The sequence below is a fragment of the Myotis daubentonii genome, chromosome 4 (genome assembly GCF_963259705.1).
Source record: "Myotis daubentonii chromosome 4, mMyoDau2.1, whole genome shotgun sequence".
Taxonomy (NCBI): Eukaryota; Metazoa; Chordata; class Mammalia; order Chiroptera; family Vespertilionidae; genus Myotis; species Myotis daubentonii.
Genome location: NC_081843.1, coordinates 36,678,832 through 36,702,204, shown reverse-complemented (window position 1 = coordinate 36,702,204; position 23,373 = coordinate 36,678,832). Strand labels below are relative to the sequence as shown.

The following is a 23,373-nucleotide window of genomic DNA, read 5'->3' as shown; positions in this document are numbered from 1 at the left end:
AGACAAGAAGAAGAAATAAGAGGCATCCAAATTGGAAAGGAAAAAGTAAAACTGTCATTATTTGCAGATGACATGATACTGCATGAGGGAACACTAACAACCCTCCCAAAAAACTACTAGATCTGATAAATGAATTCAGTAAAGTGGCAGAATACAAAATTTATATTCAGAAATTTGTTGGATTTTTATACATAAACTAGAGGCCCAGTGCACGAATTTGTGCATGGGTGGAGTCCGGCTGGCCCACCCTGATCTCAGGGCCAGGCCGACCAGGCCCAGGCTGGCCAGGGGGAGGGGACATAGGAGGCCGGCCGGGGGGAGGGGCCACAGTGTGCATCAAAGCAACCAGTCATTCTGGTCGTTGTGGCGTTTTGGTCGCTTGGCTTTTATATATATAGATAATGAGCTATCAAAAAGGGAAACTAGGAAAACAATCCCATTTACAATTGCATCAGAGAAATAAAATACCTAGGAATAAATTTAACCAAGAATCCAAAAGACCTGTATTAGGAAAATTATAAGGAACTGAAGAAAGAAATCAAAGAAAATACAAATAAATGGAAGCATATATTGTGTTCATGGATAAGAAGCATTAACATCATTAAAATGTCGATACAAATCCTATAAAAATACCAATGACATATTTCACAGAATTAGAACAAATAATCCAAAAATGTATATGAAACCACAAAAAATCCTGAATAGCCTCAGCAATATTGAGCAAGAAGAACAAAGTTGGAGGTATCATGCTCCCTGATATCAAACTATATTACTATAAAGCCAGAGTAATCAAAAAAGCATGGTACTGGCATAAAAACAGACATATAGATTAATGGGACAGAATAGAGAGCCCAGATAAACCCATACTTTTATAGTCAATTAATATTTGACAAAGGAGGTAAGAACATACAATGGGGTAAATATAGTCTATTCAATAAATGGTACTGGGAAATTGGACAGATACATGAAAAAAATGAAATTAGACCACCTTCTTACATCATATACAATACAAGAATCAACACAAAATGGATTAAGACTTAAATGTAAAACTCAAAACCATGAAAACCCTAGAAGGAAATATAGACAGTAAAATCTCTGACATTTCCTTAGCAATATTTTTCTGATATATCTCTTTGGTCAAGATAAAGAAAAAAAACAATAAACAAATGGAACTACATCAAACTAGAAATATTTTGTAAAGAAAATCATCAACAAAATGAAGAAACAACCTACTGAACGGGAGAACATATTTGCCAATAATATATCTAATAAGGTGTTAATATTTAAAATATATAAAGAACTTATACTATTCAACACAATAAACAATCCAGTTCAAAATGGGCACAGGACTTCTCTAAAGAGGACACACAGATGGCCAATAGACTTTTGAAAAGATGCTCATTATCACTGTCAGAGAAATGCAAATTAAAACCGCAATGAGATATTACCTCACACCTGTCAGAATTGCTATCATCAATAAACCAACAAACAAGTGTTGGCCAGGATGTGGAGAAAAGAAACTCCTCCTGCACTGTTGATGGGAATGCAGATTGGTGCAGCCCCTATGGAAAACAGTATGGAGTTTCCTCAAAAAATTAAAAGTGGAATTTCCATATGACCCAGCGATCCCACTTCTGAGAATTTATCTGAAGAAACCCAAACCACTAGTTCAAAAGAATATATGTACTCTTCTGTTCATTGCAGGTTATTTACATTAGACAAGATTTGGAAGCAACCCAAGTTCCCATCAGTAAACAAGTGGATATAACATTGGTGGTACGTATATACAATGAAATATTAGTCATAAAAAGGAATGAAATCTTACCGTTTGCCACAGAATGGATGGGCCTAGAGGGTATTATGCTAAGTCAAATAAGTCAGCATAATACCATATGATTTCACTTACATGTGGAATCTAAAGAACAAAATAAATAAGCAAACAAAATTCAAACAGTCTCATAGACACAGAGCGTGGACTCATGGTTGCTAGAGTGGAGGATGGTTGATGGACTGGATGAAAGGGGTAAAGGCATTAAGAAATACAAATTTGTAGTTACAAAATAGTCACAGGGATGTAAAGCATAGGGCCTGGCTGGTGTGGCTCAGTGGTTGAGCATCGCCCTATGAACCAGGAGGTCATGGTTCAATTCCCTCAATTACCAGTCAAGGGCATATGCCTGGGTTTCGGCCCAGTCCCCACTGGGGGCATGCAGGAGGCAGTTGATCAATGATTCTCTCTCATCATTGATGTTTCTATCTCTCTTTCCCTCTCCCTTCCTCTCTGAAATCAATAAAAATATTTTTTAAAAAAATAAAGCCTAGGGAATATGATCAATAATATTGAGATAACTACATATGATGCCAGTTGGGCACTGGAAATATCAAGGGGAACACTTTGTAAAGTACATGATTATCTAACTACTAAGCTGTACACCTGAAACCAATATGAAATTGAAAGCAACTATTAAAAAAAGAAATTACTAAACAAAAAAAAAGAAATTACTGTTTTTGAAAAGATTATATGTACTCAAAATAAAATATTAAACTGATATGAAGAGAGGGAGAACCAAGATGGTAGTGTAGGTAAATTCCTATACTTGCTGCCTCCCACAACCACATCAAAATTACAACTAAAATACAGAACAACCATCATTCAGAACCACCTGAATGTAAGTCCTACAATTAGAGAAGTAAAGAAAAAAGCACATTGAGACTAGCAGAGGAGTGGAGCCACTGACCAGCTGGTCCGACACCCATGTGGGAATTTTTTTTAATCGGGAGGGAGATGGTCTCTGTGGAGACCGCCCATGAGGAGCAAGACTCCAGAGCCAGGGGTGGGCAAACTTTTTGACTCGAGGGCTACAATGGGTTCTTAAACTGGACCAGAGGGCCGGAACAAAAGCATTGATGGAGTGTTTGTGTGAACAAATATAAATTCAAAGTAAACATCATTACATAAAAGGGTACGGTCTTTTTTTTTTAGTTTTATTCATTTCAAACTGGCCGGATCCGGCGGGCGGGCCGTAGTTTGCCCACGGCTGCTCCAGACCCCCAGCCCAGGGTTCCAGAGCTGGGAAGAGAAGTCCCCATAACGATGGGTTGTAAAAACTAGCAGGGATTGGGGCTCAGTGACACAGAGGCTGCTGGACTCACAAGTGTTCCTCTTAAAGGACCTGTGCACAAACTTACCCAGTCTGCTGCTTCTGAGCTCCAGCGCCGGGGGACCCAGGCACGTACATGGAGGGACTGGATTGTCCGCCATGGGGCAGGAACTCTGGGGCTTTCTCCCAGGTGGAGGTGCTCCCAGGGGTCATGGTTCTTGTACTGGGACCTCCCCTGTTGCAGGACTGCCTTGCAGTCAGATCTGAGTTCCCATCATGGCAGCCCACACTGTTTGCTCTGCCCTGGGATTCCCTGAGACCCCGCCCCACGCAATTTACAAACGCACCCAAGCTGTGCACAGAGACTTTTGCATATAAATGGCCTGACCTTTCTCAGGCTAAAAATCTGTCAAACAAACTGCAGCTGGGTCAGGGAGCCCCACACCTTTCAATAAAAGGCCCAAGACCCAGGACCAGCATGGAACAGAGATAAGTCTCAGAGGGAAAGGGGATGGGTGGGAAGAGATTAACCAAAGATCTTACCTAAGGACAGAGTCATCGGGTGATGATGGCCTGGGATGGGGCGGGAACTGGGTGGAGGGCCAAAGGGGACATCTGTAATACTCTCAACAATAAACATGAAAAAAATTAAATTAAAAAATCTTTTTAAAATGGGCAGAAGACCTAAATAGACATTTCTTCAAAGGGGACATACAAATGGCCAAGAGACATATGAAAAAAATGCTCAAAGTCAATAATCATCAGAGAAATGCAAATTAAAACCACAATGAGGTATCATCTCACACCTGTCAGAATGGCTATCATCAAAAAAATCAACAAACACGTGCTGGTGAGGGTGTGGAGAAAAGGGAACCCTAGTTCACTGCTGGTGGGAATGCAGATTGGTGCAGCTACTGTGGAAAACAGTATAGAGTGTCCTCAAACAATTAAAAATAGAATTTATATTTGACTCAGTGATCCCACTTCTGGGAATATATCCTAAAAAACAAAACACCAATCAGAAAGAATATATGCACCCCTATGTTCATAGCAGCATTATTTACAACACTAAGATTTGGAAACAGCTGAAGTGCCTATCAGTAGATGAATGCATAAAAAAGTTGTGGGATCCCTAGCTGGTTTGGCTCAGTGGATAGAGCGTCGGACTATGGACTGAGGGTCTTGGGTTCCATTATGGTCACAGGCCTGGGTTGTGGGATTGATCCCCATTAGGGGGCATGCAGGAGGCAGCCAATTGATTATTCTCTCTCATCATTGATGTTTCTATCTCTCTCTCCCTCTCCCTTCCTCTCTTAAGTCAATAAAAAATATATTTTAAAAAGCTGTGGGACATTTACACAATGGAATACTATGCAGCTGTAAAAAAGAGGGATCTCTTACCCTTTGGGACAGCATGGATGGACCTGGAAAATATCATGCTAAGTGAAATAAGCCAATCTGAGAAAAACAAATATCACATGATCTCACTTATTTGTGGAATCTAATGAACAAATGAAGCATGGAGGCATGGAACAGACTGACATACCTCAATGTGCGGTTGGGGGGACCAGTAGAGATAAAGCAAAGAACTTATATACTTCTATGCATAGCCCACGGATATGGGCAATAGGGCAGTGAAGACACGGGGGGAATAGGGCCTGGGAGGAGAGGAGTAAAGTGTGTGTGTGTGTGGGGGGGGGTGTAAATGGGAGATATCTGTAATACAATCAGCAATAAAAACTATATTAAAACAAATAAATAAAATGATATAAAAATAATGTTTTATACTATGAATGATAATGTTTTCTTTAGGGTTTTTGGTAGATGTTTTTATCAGATTAAAGAAATCCCTAGTATGAGTAATTTAAGATTTTTCATATCATAAATGTGAGTTTAGTATCATCAAATAAAAGTATTCAACCCTGGCCAGTTTTGCTCAGTTGATAGAGCATTGGCCTGCGGACTGAAGGGTCCCAGGTTCGATTCCAGTCAAGGGCATATACCTTGGTTGCGGGGCACATCCCCAGTAGAGGGTGTGCTGGAAGCAGCTGATCAATGTTTCTCTCTCATCGATGTTTCTAACTCTCTATCTCTCTCCCTTCCTCTCTGTAAAAAATCAATAAAATATATTTTTAAAAATGTACTGAGATGATATGACTTTTCCCTTTTAATCAGTTAATGTGATCATTGATATTTATATTTTTTCTGTTAACAGCTCTTGAGTTCCAGGGCCAAATCAAACTTGGCCATGGTGTATTATCACTGATGAATTTGGAGTGTGATTTTTTTTTTTTAAGGGTTTTTACATTGAAGTCCTGAGTGTAACTGGCATGCAATATTCATTTCCTGTCCGGTCTTATCTGATTTGGGTCAAGTTGGTACTGTCCTCATAGAATGAGCTGGACATGAAGCATTCTTTTATAATTCTCTGGATTGATTTTATGTGACACTTTACATTCTTTTGGTTTCACATCTGTGGGAGTATCCTCTAAGATGGTCACCAATGGCCCCTGCCTCCTGTTAGTTACACACCTGTGTTATCCCATCTCCTTGGTTTGGGCTGGAACACACAACTTGGTTCTAAAAGATAGTATATGGCAATAGATATGGTATGCCTCTTCTGAGATAAGGTTACAAAAAGTCTAATCTTTGGCTTTGACTAAAAAGTTGGTCATTAATGCATCCTTTCCTTTGATTTATGACCAAAAGGCGGAATTGTGAATTTCAAAAGAGGTTCTATGGGAAATAACCTCACAGGATGATCTGACCTTAAATTCCTAACTGGGCAGCTCATGTTTAGTACTCATGCCATATAGCTTTTTAGTAAGAGGTTTATCTTTTTCCTAAGCAAGCCATGTCCATTGTTTAAAATGCCTCAATTTAGACCCCTCCTTCTAATGAATGAACTATCCTTTCAGATCCCCCCTTCTAAGATTTACCCACCTTCAAGAGAGCAAATAATTTTAACTATCTTATAATCCAATCCCTGCCTTGTTTTCTCTCACCTTCATGTAATCTTCCTTACATTTCCTCCTTAATTTCAAATGCACAAAAGAAAGTGCAAGACCATTATTCATTGAAGCACTTGAGATCTTGCTCCCCAGCATAAGTTGTCAGTTTGGCTCAAATAAACTCATAAAAAAATTTTTTTTAAACATCTATGGCTTCCATTTTGGGCACCTGCTCTCACTCACTCATTCTGAAAGAAGCCAGTTGCCATGTTTCGACCTGCCCTATGAAGAAACCCAGGTATGAAAGAACTGAGGGAGGCCTATGCCCAAGAGCCAATGATGAACTCAGGCCATGAGCTTGTGAGGAGCTAACACCTGTGAAGAACCACCTAAATTGATCTGAAAGTAAATCATCCCTCACTCAAGTCTTAGGATGGGAGTGTAGACGAGCCTGACAGGAGGACTGTAACCTCATGAGAGAGCTTGAGCCAGAGTTTCTAGCTAAGCCATACCTGGATTCCTAACCAAGAAACTGACAGAATTAATGTTTGTTGTTTTATTTTTTAAAATGTTTTTATTGATTTAAGACAGAGGAAAGGAGAGGGAAAGAGAGTTAGAATCATCAATGATGAGACAGAATCATTGATCAGCTGCCTCATGCATGCTCCCTACTGGGGATCGGGCCTGCAACCTAGGCATGTACTCTGACTGGGAATCAAACGTGACTTCTTGGTTCATGGGCCGATGTTCAACCACTGAGCCATACCCATCTGTCTACTTGTTGTTTTAAGCTGTTGCATTTGGGGATAACATGTTAGAGTGCATTAATAACTAGTGTACCTATGCTGGCCTTTGGCTACTTGTTTGGTTTCAGCCACTACTGCAGGATACATCCAAACAAGGAAAGGTCGGGTTCATCTGATAATTATTGACTATTAATTCACTCCCCCAAACACAAAGCCTTTATTATTCTTTTTGGAAACAAAACTTCTGTGGAAACTAATATGCTTTATTCTTTCTCTAAAATCAAACGTGTCTGCCTTGATTTCATAACTAAGCCTAATATAGCCACTCCCTGGCCCTATTCACCTTAGGGACTGGTCCAGCAGGTTGGAATATATCCCAAGACTCATAGGCTAGTCATTCCTTAGGACTAAAATGTAGCTAGCACCGTGTCCTAAACAATGCAAATGGTCTTGCTCCTCAAGGGGAAACATCCCACAGAAGGAAACATCTAACAAGAAAAGACTTACATACTAAGAGTTGCATTAAAGTGTAAAAAAAAAATGCATTATGTGTTGGAAGCACACCCACACAACCCACGCCTCTCATCTACTCGTGCGTGTACTTATGAGCTCATCACCTTCTTCCAGAACTCTGCTCTAAATGCTTACAGTGCAAATATGACTAAGACCCAGATATTATTCAAGTTGAATAGTTAACAGATAATTTTAGTATAACAAAGTTAAAGTAATTATACAGGTCTGAGAAACATAATGCCCTCATCAACAGAGAATGGCTGATCTGCTTTCTTGGTCTCCTTAGCAAATGGTCAAAGTTGAATCTCAAATAACATTCAAGGAAGCATTAGGCTCAGATGTCAGTATAATAGGATTGGTTGTCAGGGACTCAGGGATGTGAGGAGCACCATTAGGCTGATACTCCTGTCCTTTTATAATGTTAGCTCCAGTGGCACCTCTTCTGGGAAGCCCGTCCTGACATCCACTGGCCGAGAGAATTGCTCAGAGCATGAGGAGGCAGAGTTATTCTGAAATTATTTGTGCATTAGATTCAAATTTCACAGGATACAAATGAAAGCAAGATGATGTGTCTGTAACTCAACTCGCAGTAAGGTAAAACTTGATCTTGCCAATTCCCAGCAACAAGTTGGTATGTAAGTTTTGGTGGTTGGGCCTGTGGTTGGTGGAGATGTGGCAAAAAAAAATATGGAGGAGGTGGGCAAGTTGATTGGGCTCAGTCAATTAGGATTAGTTTCTATGCCTGCTGTGTTCAGTCCATGTGCCAACACTGAATATAAGACTCAGGATCCTTGCCCTTGAGGATGGGGACTATATGGTCTGTAGTCCATAGCCTGGCATGACAACTCCACATAACATTCATGCCCTTGGCCTTAAGTCAATGCACAAATGAGTAAATGTATTCCTGCATTGCACTTTCCAGTGGAGCTATGGAATTTAACAGGTACCTCTGGGAGAAAACCTTAACCAGAGATGACAAACTGTGATGGTAGAAATTTCAGATTTCATAATAAGCTTCCAAATAAATAAAGGGAAGTGGGTGAGATAGTTGGGACTTTCTGCATTTTGCCAATGAGACATTCACCCACTCCAACTTGCAGCCCTGGAGAATTTCTGGCCAGAAGGATCTAAAGAATTGGTGACAGATGAGTATCACTTTCTGCAGAAGGGCTGAAAGTGAGAAAGGATAAAAAGAGAAGGAAGTACACAAACAGCTTAAATGTCTCCTGTTTCTTTGAGTTTTAAGAACATTTAAGGTTTCCTTTGTACATAATCCATGGTTTCTCCAGCCAAGCAGACACAGAACATGGGTCTGAGGGATGACAATGAGCTGGTAGAATTTCCACACCCTCAGTATTTGGATTTCTTGCATCAGGAATGCGGCAGAAAGTTCACAGGTGACACTGACAATATTGCAGCCCTATACCTACCAGCTCTTCACAGCCCATTAGAAAACCCCCCACTAGTCAAAAAACAAGGAAGCCATCTTCTCTAACCCCCCTTGCCTCAGAGAAAAAAACATGCCGTTTCTGGAGTCCTTGTGCACTGCGTGCTGCCCAGAGGGACATTTGCCGTGTCAGGGGTGGCTATGGTGTTCAGGATTCCCTTGGCCATCCAGCTGCTGTTCTCCTCTTCACACCCATTGGTCTTGGACTTGCAGTCTTTCCAGAGGGAGGGAGCCATTCTTTGGTCATGAATCTGTCTAACCCTCTGTCTACTGCAGGACCCTCTGAGGGGTGGGACAGGAAGCAGGATGAATTGATAAGCTTGGTGTAGACATCACCATCTTGACCATGTCCTGCCTCTCCTTCGGGGGCACGGATCAGCCTGAATGTGCAGCAATGATGGCTGAGGCATAGCCAGGCCCTCTTGTTCTATTAACCATTTAGTAAGATGAGTGGTCACCAAAGAGCCACAAGGAAAGGACATGCAGGGAAGCCAGTAATATTACTTCTACCAACTCAACTCTGCCAACATTTCTCAATACACACTATACATAAAGTGCTCTGCTAGGCACTAGGGACATAATGGTAAATAATACCCAGGCCCTAACTGGTTAAGCTCAGTGGATAGAGTGTCGGCCTGTAGACTGAAGGGTCCCAGGTTCGATTCCGGGCAAGGGAATGTACCTTGGTTGCAGGAGGCAGCTGATCGATGTTTCTAACTCTATCTATCTCCCTTCCTCTCTGTAAAAAATCAATAAAATATATATTTTTTAAAATAGTACCCAGGATGTGCCCTTGAGAAGCTCTTATCTGGTAAGGGAACTTTGTATAGAGACTAACAGTGATGCTGGACAGTAGAGAGGTGGATATTGAATCCAGGTTCACCTGCCTGCTTCCTGAAAGCCAAGAATGAAGAGACAGGGGTTGGTGCAAGGAAAGTTGATTTATTCAAGGGTTGCCAGCCTGAGAAGACAATGGACTAATGTCGCAAAGACCACCTTCACATCTCAGTGCAGGCAGGGGTTTTTATGAGCAGGAAAGGGGAAAGCAAAACAAAGGAAACCAGAGGGAGAGAAGGAGTGAGCTGTGGGCTCTCTGTTGATGGAGTCAACACAGTCTTCTCAATAACCATCTTGGAGCCAGTCAAGTGATGGTCTGGTTTTTGTTATCCTGATTTTAGGGTCCAAAGTGAGCAAATCTGAAACGGAAATGCCTCAAGGCTTCCTTTCCTCCTAGAATCCTTTAAACAAATAGGCTGTTTATGTAGCTCCATGTAAATTTACAAGTCAATCATTTACAGAAACAATGAGTTTTTTGTTTGTTTGTCTTGTTATTGTTAATCCTCACCAGAGGATATTTTTCCCATTGATTTTTAGGGAGAATGGAAGGGAGGGGAAGAGACACAAAGAGAAACATCAATGTGAGAGAGACACATCCATTATTTGCCTCCCGCACACACCCCATTTGGGGCCAGGGATCAAGCCTGCAAACTGAGGTACGTGCCCTTGACCAGAATCCAACCCAGAATTGACTGGAGGCCCTTATTCTGTGGGCTGATGCTCTAATCATTTAGCCAAACCGACTTGTGCCAGAAACAATGTTAAAAGAATGGTGGGGTATGTTACAAGGACAATAATAAAATTGTCTGCAAAGAATAGAAGTTGCCCAGAGGAGGAAGAGGTTGTATCTGTTCAGGGAAGTTGGTTAGGAAAGACTCCAATAGAAGGGGTTCTGTCTGAGCTGAATTTTGAAGGATGAGTAGGAGCCTTCTAGGTGCACAGAGACATTTCTTAGCAAAGGAAACGTCATGGGTAAAGATCTGTAGACCTAACTCAGTGGTTCTCAACCTCCTGGCCCTTTAAATACAGTTCCCCATGTTGTGACCCATCCATAAAGTTATTTTCATTGCTACTTCATAACTGTAATGTTGCTACTGTTGTGAATCGTAATGTAAATATCTGATATGCTGGATGGTCTTAGGCGACCCCTGTGAAAGGGTCATTCGACCGTCAAAGGGGTCGCGACCCATAGGTTGAGAACCGCTGAAGCTGGTTTAAAGGATTTCAAGTATTTTTTTAGTGCAAGCAGCCATGGAGTCAAGGGCAGTTGAAAGATACAATGCCAGTGGCTCTACTTGAGTTGCTGTAACCTTTGGGCTTACTGATAAAATGGAGTTGTTTATTGATTTCCGACAGAATATGAACTCAGGGGAGACAAAAGTGGGAGTATCCATGTTGCTTTGCCAACTGTCAAGTTGGAGAGGTCATACCAGTTCGTGCACAGATAGCCTTATTGGCTGAAGCGCAAGCCCCACCCCCTCTCCCAGTATATAAACATCCAGTCTCACAGACTATCCATGAATTGGGAAGGGAAACTCTCAACACACAGACCTGCTAAGAAGAGCACACACCAACACAAGGAAAACTCAGAGGAGAAAATCTTGGAAGGAAAGTGGCCATGGACCTGATCCCAAGCTTTTCGGTGGAAACATGGATTCTCCTGGCTACCAGCCTGGTGCTCCTCTATCTGTGAGTTACTGTCCAGGCTCATGGCCTCTGTAATCTTGGACTTGGGGAGCTCATCAGGCCTCCCTTCCCCTTTAACTATTTTGGAGACCCAACAGTTAACAGAGGGGTAATTGCTTAAGTGTTGGGTGCACAAACACCAAAGGAGGTATTACTGATCTTACCCTGATCTACTGAAGGAGAGACATCTCATGTTCACCCAACTCCCAGATTCTGTAGTCTGGAGGGTTTGCTGACATTACTTGCTCCCGGGGGTGATTTTCTGATTGACTGACAGTTTGGGGAGGCCAAGACTAATCAACCAGAATTCAGCAGAGGCAGGTCAAATTCAGCTCCCTTTTGTGCAGTGGGGTCCTTGCTCCTTTCCCAGCTCCAGGGGTCCTGGAGGCAGGAGTGGCCTGGGGTTTTGTCTCATTATCTTCACTTTCCAGTTCGGTGTCTGATGCTAGAGATGTGTACAAGGAATGGCCCTGTGTCACTAGGCTTGTTCCTGCTTCCTCCCTCCCACTGCCTGGCATAATTGGCACCATGTATGAGTGTGCACCCCAGACTTCGGGGGAGGGGGCAGGGCGGGAGGCCTGGAGACTGTCCCAGCTTCTCTTCACACTCGCTCTTTCCTCTATTCTGTCTCCCCTGACACTCTCCTCGTAAGAATGAGTTCCCACACTCTGTAAAAGGCAGAACTGTTACCCCTAACTGAGAAAACATTAGAGCAGAAGAAACTAAGCAGAAATCTTGAAGTTGTATTATTTTCTTTCACCTTTTTCTTCTAGTCTTTGGGGAGGGTTGGCATCATTATAGAGATTTATTTTTCCCCCAATATGAAATCTGCTAACTGCCTACACAGGCATGAGCTCAAAAGCCAATTTGGATTTAAATATTTTTCCATTAAGTTACAGTACAGGAGGATGAATCAAACCATCTAGCATCCTTTCAAGCGTGAGATTCCTGGCATCATGAAACAGGTTGGGGGAGGAGTCATTTTGTATATATGAGTAGGGAAGGCTCCCTCCAAGTCCTATTTGATCTCTATCTCAATTTCACTTTCATTAAAAGTAGGAAATCATGATGACATGAATAGAGAAAATATATACTTTGTTTCAATTCTATGAAAGAAATTTTATAAATAGAGTTTATTGTGGCAACATATATACTGTCTGATGACATTTTAAAATTAATTGGTAGTGTTTAATTTCATTCTATGTAATCCTAGATTTTTTTAGTGAGATAACACTCTTTCTAGCATGTTCTCTCTGAAAGATTAAAAAAACGCTGTTGGTTCAGAATTTTTGGCTGCAAAAGTGTGGCATTAATCTCATACCTCTAGAATAATATCAGGAATATGAGTCCATTGTACAAATATATACTTCTATGACATAGATTGTAGATATGTTTTTAAATATACCTGCCCAGCCAGTTATTTTAATGTCACAGTGCAGGTGAGTAAGCGAGACTGTGAGCCAGTGTGACAAGAGAGGCATCCAGGTAGCAGCCTGGATGGGTTGGGAGAATATTTCTACCAGATACTCCTGGTCCTGGTCTCACAGGAGGTCAATAAGAGGGCAACAGTGCAGGCATCTCATCTGCTTGAAGCCTGGGGATAGGGATACCATCAAAGTCATACTGTGTGGTCTGGGTCTGTCACTAGACACTGGCACCACTGACTAAACAACATAGTCATCTTAGAAGACACTGGTACAGTAGCTGCACCATGAGTGAGTAGCTGTATAGTAGACAATGCCCTCTGTTGGCAACACAATGTAAGTGCAATAAAAATGATTGGCTTTCCTGTTAGCCCCTTTATTTGCACCAAAAGCAGCATTTCTTTACCAAAAAGAGGAAGCTGGAAAGAAAAGTTAATTTAGCCCACCTTCTGCCTTGCTATGGAACTATGTGGTTTAGACACTAGGCCAGATCACAAGGTGGGATTGATGTTGCTGACACATTCACTCAATTGCTTGGCCTCCCTTGAGAGTTTATGTAACATGTTGAAAGTTCAGAAGCAGAAGTGGGTTTAATTGATTTGCCATGGCAATTATTGGTGTGGGAGTTGTTGTTACTACTTATCATCTACATGTTCACTCCCTAGCTTGACTGTTGCAGTTCTGAGTCCGTGCTGTCCAGCCCCAGGACCTGATCCATAATCTGTAACCTGGCTTTCTCTTTCATTTAATAGATATGGGACCTCTACACATGGACTTTTTAAGAAGCTGGGAATCCCGGGGCCGACACCCCTACCTTTTGTAGGAACTATTCTGGGCTACCGTAAGGTGAATGCTGTTTGCGCTTCCTCTTTTGCTTCTTATGGTTCCAAATCGCAGCTGAGTTCCCTAGTAAAAGGGCCTTGCTCAGGAGGAAGTTCTGAGGTTTCACACTCTCCAGAAAAGGCACCATAGGCCCCGCCCTGCGCAGGCCAGGTTTACCCCAGGCTCAGTGGCCGCTGTCAGGAGCCTCAGGTGTTGGCTCAGTGGGGCAGCAGAGCTCTCAGCTGATCCAGCTCCAGCCTTGTCCCTGTTTGTGAGCATCGCGAGGAGCATTTTCTTTCTGCGAGGTGCAGGTTCCCAGGAAGACAGACTCACACTTAGGATTAGGAGAGAAGCATGAGGGACGCCTGGGAGTGCCCCATGAAGTCGGATGTGCTAGAGTCAGACTTTCCTGCCCACAGGATACGCTCTAGGTAGCCTTTTCTTGACTCCTCTTGGATAGCTTGGAAACTTCAGTGTATTAGGCAGCCCAAGTTGGGATTAAAAACAAACAAACAAACAAAAAAACAACCTAAACCAAAAGCAGAGTTATATGAAATTACTAGAAAGGAGATGATTTGACAAAATTATTTTAAAATTAAATTAACTGAATGGCCCTAGCCGGTTTGGCTCAGTGGATAGGGCGTTGACCTGTGGACTGAAGTGTCCCGGGTTCAATTCTGGTCAAGGGCACATGCCTCGGTTGTGGGCTCTATTCCCAGTAGGGGGCGTGCAGGAGGCAGCTAATCAATGAATCTCATTATTGATATTTCTCTCTCTCCCCCTGTCTTCCTCTCTGAAATAAATTTAAAAATTTTTTTTTAAATTAACTGAATGGAATGTCCTAGGTGACACATGGACTGTTAATTTTGGCAGTGCCTTTGTGATTAATGCAGCCCTAATGCTTTGCCCAGGGCCTAACCCTTAGACGGAAAGCTATGAGCTCATGTTTATTAGGCCAGCGGGCAGAGTCTTCTGTGCAGGCTGCTCTCTGCCTCAGATTTTCTTCCTGAAAGAGAGAGGCTTGATTCTCAGATGCTCATTCTCTCAGGTGAGGTCTCAATACCTTTATTAGTCTAAGAACTTTCCCTACTGAAAAGATAATAATTTCCTGTCTACCTTTTCCAGACCAACTCCTTATGGATGTACCCCAAGACCCACATTTCTGGGACCTTCCTTTGCATATTTAAAATATCAAATATCTGAAACTTAGCAACAAGAAGATGTGTTTTTTTAATTACAGAAGTGAAAACACAGAGAAACTGTTTTAATTTGCTCTGTCCTTCTGGAGTGGTGACATTTACCATTCTTTTCTGTGTTGAGGTAGAAAACTGGAAAGCGAATCACTCGGTCATTCATTCACTCACTCACTCACTTCTCACTCAGCAAAGTGAGTCTAATTTTGTTTCTCCTTGCAGGGTTTTGGGACTTTTGACATGGACTGTTTTAAAACGTATGGAAACATGTGGGGGTGAGTATTCGGGAAACTCTCCTTGGATAGACACGGTTTTGACTGGGGACCCCATGGCATGCAGGACAATCTCAGCCCAGAGCCTCTGGGATAAAGCCACCTACGTAAAGCTTTCGGAGGCTTGTCCTCTAGGACCCCAGATGTCACCAGGTGTCCAGGCTGCATTCGGAATCAAGGTGGGGAGTTGCAGGTTATCATACTCTCAAGACTTTAATGGCCTAGGGACTCCTGGCATCACTTTCTGTCCAGTGTCTCATTATTCCCCTCATCACCACTTTTCGTCCCTTAGGTCTCTTTTAATTGAATGAAATGCATTATTTCAGACCCTTCTTCTTTCAGACTTTAAAAAAAATCCTAACCTGAGGATATGTTTTTATTGATTTTAAAGGAGAAAGAGAAAGAGGGAGGGAGAGAGAGAGAGAGAGAGAGAGAGAGAGAGAGAGAGAGAGAGAGATGTTAGAGAGAAACATTGATTGGTTGTCTCCTGCACATGTCCTGACCAGAAATCAAACCCACAACCTTTTGTTGTAGAGGACAACACTCCAACCAACTGAGTCACCAGGCAAACCAACTGAGCCACCTGGCCAGGGCAGACCCTTCTAAACTATCCTCATAAATGTCTATCATAATCCCTTACCCACATGATTGACTATTAATTAAAATCCAAAATTCTCCATTTTAAATTTGCATTTGTTATATCCTTTTGAAAAAGAGCTGTGGGTCGAGGTAAACAGAATGGGAAACCATATCTGCTTGGCTTTGTTTGTACTTCCTCCACACATATGGAGTTTGGGTTTTAAAAAATGTTTAAGCCAAGACTTCTCAATACAGGTTTAGTTTATACAAGTGTTGCGTTATCTACCCTATTCTACTGACTTTGAAGAGATGTAGGATTTTCCAAAGTGGTCTTGGCCAGTTGCAGCGGCTGTTCCCACTCGGAGCTGCTGGAGGTGTGGTGAGAGCCACAGGAGAGGTGTAACGTGGTGTTGTGTCCTAGAAGCAAGAGGGGAAAGGCTTTGCTTCTCAATACTTTCTCATACTCTTCAAATCCTCAGAAACAATAAGGTTCTACTGAGCTGGCAGGGTCCAGAAAGGGTACATGGAGTAGAGGGAACACACAGCACTGGGTCACCACTGGCCCAGCTCCAACTGCCCTCCCAACATTGACCACTTGTGAGCTCAGCATGGAGTCACTTTCGTTCTTTAGAAAGTGGTTCTCGCGCTTGGGTGTGTATAAGCACCAGCTTGGAGAGTGTGTTAAACATACAGATTCTCGGGGTTTAGTCCCCAGCAGCACCAGATCCGTAGTGTCAGGGCTGGGGCCCAAGAATATGAATTTTTCCTGGTATTGTAACAAACTCTAAGGCTGGTGTGAGGTCATTAATGTAGAGGGTTACCCAAAACCTTGTGTCTCTCCACCCAGGTGTTTTTAAAAAACATGATGGGGAGAAGGGAATCATCCAAGAAATATAGTCAATCAATCTGACCAATCTAAGTGCCACCGCAATTACTTATATCACTGCTTCAACACTAAATGTACTTGACACCCCCTTACACCTTCTGAGCTTCAGAAGATTTTTTGGAAATGGGCAGCATTAAGTGCAGGGGTCCTCATTCATTTTTATATGGGATCACAAATCGGTTTGAAAGTCCTCTGAGGAGTCAAAGAAAGAATAGATAAGACTTGTGGAAAATTTCCCATTATATTCTAGTTAATGAAATGATTTATAGTAAAAAATAAAATGCTAGAGGACAGTGTTACTAAACTTATAGCAAACTTCATGTAATTCAACATATAGTAAACCAGTCAGGAAATGGCCAGGTTGGGAAATATCACAGAAAGAGTCAGATTGTGTGGTGTGTGTGTTAAAAGTGGCCCTGCTGCTGGCTGATGTCTCCTACATGGGGCCCGAGGCCCACTTGGGACCCGCAGATACAATAAATATAATGAAAAGAAAATATTTTTAAATGAATAGTGCATGCTCCTTTGTATGTTTTATTCTCTTTGTCCTTTGTTTTAAATATTTCTAAACTTGATTTTACCAACCAAGGACTTCTCTCTAATAGTTAAAATACTTTCTTTAAGCAATTGTAAAACAGTAAACACACTTTAGAATATAGGGCAAAGAAATCACTCATATTTCTACTCCATTTTTTTTTACATTCCAAGTCTTTTGTATTTGCAGACATATTTTCATATATTTGTGATCAGTATGTCTACACTTTTCATCTAATACTATGTCATATGCATTTTTTATGTTTTATATATCTTCAAAAGTATATTTTTAAGTAACTGGGTGTTTTTGGGTTTTTTTTCTGTTCTCAGATAATTTACTGGCCTTCATCTATTTACTAACTTAACTTTCTTTTTGATAACTTGATAATGAAATATTTTAAACACACAAACAATTATAAAGACTGGTATAGAAAATTCCCACAAAAACACCACCTGAATAAATGAATTTGGCAATGTAACAGGATACAAAATTAATACCCAAAAATCTATGGCCTTTTTATACACCAATAATGAACTCACAGAAAGAGAAACTAAAAAATGGGATTCATTTACCATTACACCATAAAAGTTAAGATACCTAGGAATATACTTAACTAATAGGTAAAAGACCTGTACTCGGAAAACTACAGAACATTGAAAAAAGAGATAGAAGAAGACATAAAGAACTGGAAGAACATACCATGTTCATGGATTGGTAGAATCAACATCATTAAAATGTCCATACTACCCAAAGCAATCTACAGATTCAATGCAATCCCCATTAAAACACCAACGGTATATTTCAAAGACCTAGAACAGTGATGGTGAAGCTATGACACGCGTGTCAGAGGTGACACGCGAACTCATTTTTTTGGTTGATTTTTCTTTGTTAAATGACATTTAAATAAATAAAATAAATATCAAAAATATAAATCTTTGTTTTACTATGGTTGCAAATATAAAAAATTTCTATATGTGACATTGCACCAGAGTTAAGTTAGGGTTTTTCAAAATGCTGACACGCCGAGTTCAAAAGGTTCGCCATCACTGACCTAGAACAAACTCTCCAAAAATTCATCTAAAAAAAGACCCCGAATAGCCACAGCAATCCTGAGAAAGAACAAAGTTGGAGGGAGAGAGAGGTATAAATATCAATGATGAGAATCACTGAACACAGGCTCCTGCACACACACTTCTGGGTATTGAGTCCGCAACCTGGCATGTGCTCTAACCAGGAGTTGAAACGTGACCTCGTGATTCAGAGGTTGACACTCAACCACTGAGCCACACCACTTGGGCTGTCCTGTTCATTTTAATCAGCTCTTTTTTCCCAATTTAGGTGCTATGATGGTCGGCAGCCTGTGTTGGCAATCACGGATCCAGACATGATCAAAGCAATCCTAGTGAAAGAATGTTATTCTGTCTTCACAAATCGGCGGGTAGGTATTCATTCCTTTTAAAACTAAATTGTTATTTATATTTAATATTAAAAAAATAATAAACAGGAAGTTGTCAGAAAATATATCCATGTAGGTCCCATGTCATGTACCCTTCATTCTGTTTCTCCCAATAGTGATGTCCTATATAACTATAGCACAACATTAGAGCAGATATTTCACATTGGTGCTATCCAGAGAGCTTATTCAGATTTCAACAGTTTTTATCTGCACTCATTTGTGTGTGTTGCTTATAAAATTTTATCATATATATAGATTTGTGTAACTACCACCACAAAGACAGAACTGTTCCATCACCATAAGTCTTCCTCTCATTATTCTTTTATCGTCACAGTGTGAAGCTTGTCTTTTCCTTTATGAGAGTCCTTAGTAGTGCAAACATTTTTTTAAATTGATGAAGCCAATTGATCAATTTTTCCTTTTATGGGTTGGGCTTTTTGTGCCCAAGTCCAAAAACTCTACTCATGGCCCTAGGCCCCAAAGATTTCCTTCTATTTCTCTAAATATTATATAGGTTTATTTTGTACATTTAAGAATATGATCCATCTTGTTCTAATTTTTGCATAAAGTGTGAACTGTAGGTCGAGGTTCTTTTTCCCCTATGGATGTCTATTTGCTGCAACACCATTTGTGAAAAGGCTATCCTTCATCCATCACCTGCGCCCCGCTCTCCCCGCCAACACACACACACCTCCTCCTAAGGGAAGGATCCAGGAACCAGCTCATGCCCAGCTCGGGGGAGTGTGTGGCAGGCTTGCCCAGAAGATGACTGTCTTGGGCTGCAGAGCGGGAAATGGCAGCGGGAAGGAAAGCAGGGCGGGGAGGCCAGCACAAAAGTACAGGCCTCCTCTCTGAATGGCCCTCGTATTGTCTTCCTAAACCACTATATCTGTGCATGTCTCCTTACAGTTAGACTAAAGCAGCCCCACCTGCACACCCACCTGGACCCCAGATCCTCGGGCACATACCTCACATGCTTGTTTATCTGTGAAACAAAGTTAATGTTTCTGGTGGAGGCTTGAACTGGCCCAAAAGACTGTTGTCTGAGCTTGGTTTCATGTGCTAGCAGGTGGGAGGGACAGGTTCTGACCTGCCAAGTCCCCTAGCAATATGTATCTTGAGAAGAAGTGGACTGTAGGACTTGTTGGAAACAAGGGCAGGTCCTATTTAGGAGGGGCTGGGCTGGAGCAGATTACAAGGGAGTTTGGGTTTGTTAATCTCTCCAAAGGTGCATGGTTTGGACCTTCAGGCAGCCACCCTGATACTAAGCACTCCCCGAACAGCTGCAGGGAACTGGGCTGGTACTATGCACAAGCCCAGCCACGAACGCCAGTGTTGGCTGCTGGAGTAGATCCCATGACTCAGGGTGGTAGCACAACTCGGGGCAGATCTAGTGAGCGTGGAGGGTGGTAAGGAAGGGCTCAGAATGCTAGAATCTGCAAGTGTGAAAACCTGTGGAACTATCAGCAGCAAAGCCAGCAGGGTGTTCACAGAGGCTGTGCTGGCTATTGGTTTCCTCAGCAGCTGTTGAGGGCTGGTGGGGTCTTCTGCAGAGCAGGACATGGGAAATCATGACTAGCAGTTCCTACTCTTCTTCTTTGTTCTTTGCTGTCACTAGATTGTTCATCTAAGCCAGCAGAGTGGGCATAGTGAAACTGAAGCAGGCCATTTGTACAGCGCCCTGAAAGGGTAGAGAAAATTGGCACTTACCCTGTTGTTCCTTCTGCAGCAAGGGCAAGTCTCTCAGGCTGCGGAGTTCCCTCCTGGCACCGAGAGGTGCTGGCCTGGGGGGTGACATGATGCAGGCAAAAGGAAGCTATTCTCCCTATCCATTCTGTTCAGTTATTCTCAGGGTTGTTTGTGTGTTTTTTTTCCACTCTGTGGCTGAAGATTCTTGAGTGAACTACTGAACTCTCCTAGACCTATTTTTGTGTGTGGATAGCTGTCTAATTGTTCTTTGTGGGGCAACGGAAGCTGGAGTCTCTGACCTTGCCATCTTAGTGATGTTACTCCAGGCTTTCATTAGTAAATGTGATGTTAGCTGTAGATGCTCTTTATCAAGTTGAGAAACTTTCTCTCTCTTCCTAGTTGGTGAGGTGTGTTTTTTTTTATCATGAGTGCATAATGGAGATAGACATTTTAAAACAAAACATAGTGTTAAAAGATGGAAGTAAGTCTCAAGTAGGGTGGCTTGATAGGCCAGTCCCAGCCTGAGAAATAGAATTATCTTTTCCTTGTCCTTCTTCTATCCCTGGTGGAAAAATATACGAATTTCCATGTGATTTTGTTATTTTTTAATAATAACAAATAGATTCCTAATCTTTTAAGTAGTAACTACTTTAAAAAAAATCACCATATCAAGACATTCCTTTTTTTCAGGTTGCTTATGTTGTATATATAAGTAAAAAACAACTGGTCTGAGGCAATATACAATTTGCCAAAGCTATCTGGCTATCAGTCAAGAATCCCTTTCTATTTCTAAATTTCTAAAGGCAATTCTGCACAGCCCTGGCGGATATACTAGGACTTATGCCTATGTATTCCCCTGAAAAAGCAGTTTCCCTAACACATGGGTCATTTGCACTGAAAAATATGATTAGAATAAAGGCTGGAAACCACATCAGGTGGCTGGATGTCTCCTGCACCTTCATGAGATGCTAGACATTTGGGATAAGTATATACTGAGTATCTAGCATAGGGCTTTGTACTAAGTAGACAGTCACTAAATATTTGTTGAATAATTGATGCCCGTTTAACAAATTTTCTTCAACTGTTGAGAACTCCAAAACTTATGCAGGGCAAAATGTCTTTTTCTTTTAACTTTAGCCTATGGCTGCAGTAGGATTTATGAAAAGTGCCATCTCTATAGCTGAGGATGAAACTTGGAAGAGAATTCGAACATTGCTATCTCCAACCTTCACTAGTGGAAAGCTCAAGGAGGTAAGAGTATAAAAGGATATTTAATTTGAAACTTAAAGAATGCATCTGGGGACAGGTAGAAAATAAGATCATTTCTTTCCAAGGGTAGCCTGCTGAATGTGAGCTTCCTAATAATGGTTTTTTATCTTTATATCCTAGAAGTGACAATATAAGATTCATTATAAGATATCACTTACTGCTCCATGCTTGAGAAAGCCAGGTCTTCTAGTACTCGAGTCTTCCCACTTAACTACGGGTGTTGTTGTATTTTGTGTCTAGATGTTCCCCATCATTGGCCAGTATGCAGATGGGTTGGTCAGCAACCTGAGGAAGGAAGCAGAGAAAGGAAAACCCATCACCTTGAAAGAGTAAGTAGGAGGCCAGCTGCTGGGATTCTGAGCTCTGCTCCAAGACCCCCAGCCGCCTGCCAGAGCCCAATTCCCACTGAATTACTGTAATGACCAGACAGAAGTGCGTGTGTGGTGTTAGAACTCCAATGGGCTACCCAAGAGGATGTGGCTCCTCCAAAAAGGCAGGGCAGCCAGGAGAGAAAGATCTTCTCCTGTGTACATGAACCAGGATTAATTTGTCTGCTTAGTTGTCACCTTGGATATTCCTGAAGACAAAAATACATAGTTTAGAAAGTAGAAACATGATTGTACCAAAGTTTTCAGTGTAGAGGATGTGAAATACTGGCAGGGGAAGGCACTGGTATGTATTAGTGAGCAGTGCGTGGAGCAGGGAAGTTACAGTGTAGAACTTGGAACAACTTCATGATTTTGGTGAGGATACCAGCAAAATATGAAATATTATACCTTCCCACCACTTCTCCTTTCTTTACTCTCAAATTAAAGAAGGTCCTGTATAGACTATGGGTAGGGTGAGCATGTCATTTATTGTCTAAATTAAGATATGTTTAACTATGCAGGAACAGCACAGGTAAAGTGGGACTGATCTGGGGAAACTGGGGACATATGATTATTTACCTATGGGATTCCCTCAAATTGATTTTGGGGTGATTTTTAAAATTATTTCTTAAAGCAAAGACATTCTTAGTTCTTATATTTTACAGAAATGAATGTGCCCTAAAGGCAACTTGAGATACTGAACTTGAGGACAGTGGGTCTTTCAGGAGCTTTAGCAGGAGTGCAGAGAAGGAGTGATGGCATTCCTGGCAACTCAGACCAGGGTGCTGCTGTTCTGTCAGGTGCTGAAGTGGAATCAGCTCTGAGTATAGACACTGTGGTGAGGCAAGACCCTTGTCAATGTCACCTTTCTTGACTCCACTGGGAAGAGTCATTACCTACCCTTGGTTCTGCTCAAGCACAGTATGGCTACTATTGTCCAGACTCAAAACACACTACTGTAATTTGCCTGATTATGGGTCTCCTTCCCTCTGACTGACCTCCTATTGCTCACAGGTGGGTCTAACTTGCCTTGGTGTCCCCATAAACCAGCACAGGGCCAGTTGCATGACTGGCATCTAATAAACAGCTCATGATTGACTGTGACAGAAGCATAGATTCTTTAGATGATCCAGCTGATGGTTTTGACAGTTGTGTGGCTTTTTACCTGTCTTTGCCTGGTCATATGAATTTACATGTCCTTCCTATTGTATGTGTTGGATAAGGATAGTAAAGAGGTGCTGATTTTAATTTTCTATGTCTTTATTTCTCTACTCAGTATGTTTGGGGCCTACAGCATGGATGTGATTACTGGCACGTCATTTGGAGTGAACATCGATTCCCTGAACAACCCACAAGATCCCTTTGTGGAAAATATCAAGAAGCTCTTAAAATTTAATTTCCTTGACCCATTCATTTTCTGCATAAGTACGTGGACTACTGTATTTTTTTTTCTTTCTCCCTCATGTCCTCCCTCCTTTCACCACCTCTTCTTCTCCTCCTCCTCCTCCTCCTCCTCCTCCTCCTCCTCCTCCTCCTCCTCCTCCTCCTTCTTCTTCTTCTTCTTCTTCTTCTTCTTCTTCTTCTTCTTCTCTCTCTCTC

At 41.7% G+C, this 23,373-nt stretch overlaps 1 protein-coding gene across 1 annotated transcript in view; it reads left to right on the top strand.

Moving 5' to 3' along the window:
• Positions 1-11,101: 11,101 nt before the first annotated feature.
• The window catches only part of LOC132232295 (cytochrome P450 3A12-like), a 39,754-nt gene continuing 27,482 nt past the window's right edge, over positions 11,102-23,373 (top strand). The window contains exons 1-7 of the mRNA XM_059691752.1: positions 11,102-11,284; positions 13,458-13,551; positions 14,943-14,995; positions 18,331-18,430; positions 21,275-21,388; positions 21,647-21,735; positions 23,051-23,199. Of these exons, the coding sequence (XP_059547735.1) occupies positions 11,214-11,284; positions 13,458-13,551; positions 14,943-14,995; positions 18,331-18,430; positions 21,275-21,388; positions 21,647-21,735; positions 23,051-23,199 (670 nt within the window). The 5' untranslated portion in view covers positions 11,102-11,213. The remainder of the gene's footprint in view (positions 11,285-13,457; positions 13,552-14,942; positions 14,996-18,330; positions 18,431-21,274; positions 21,389-21,646; positions 21,736-23,050; positions 23,200-23,373) is intronic.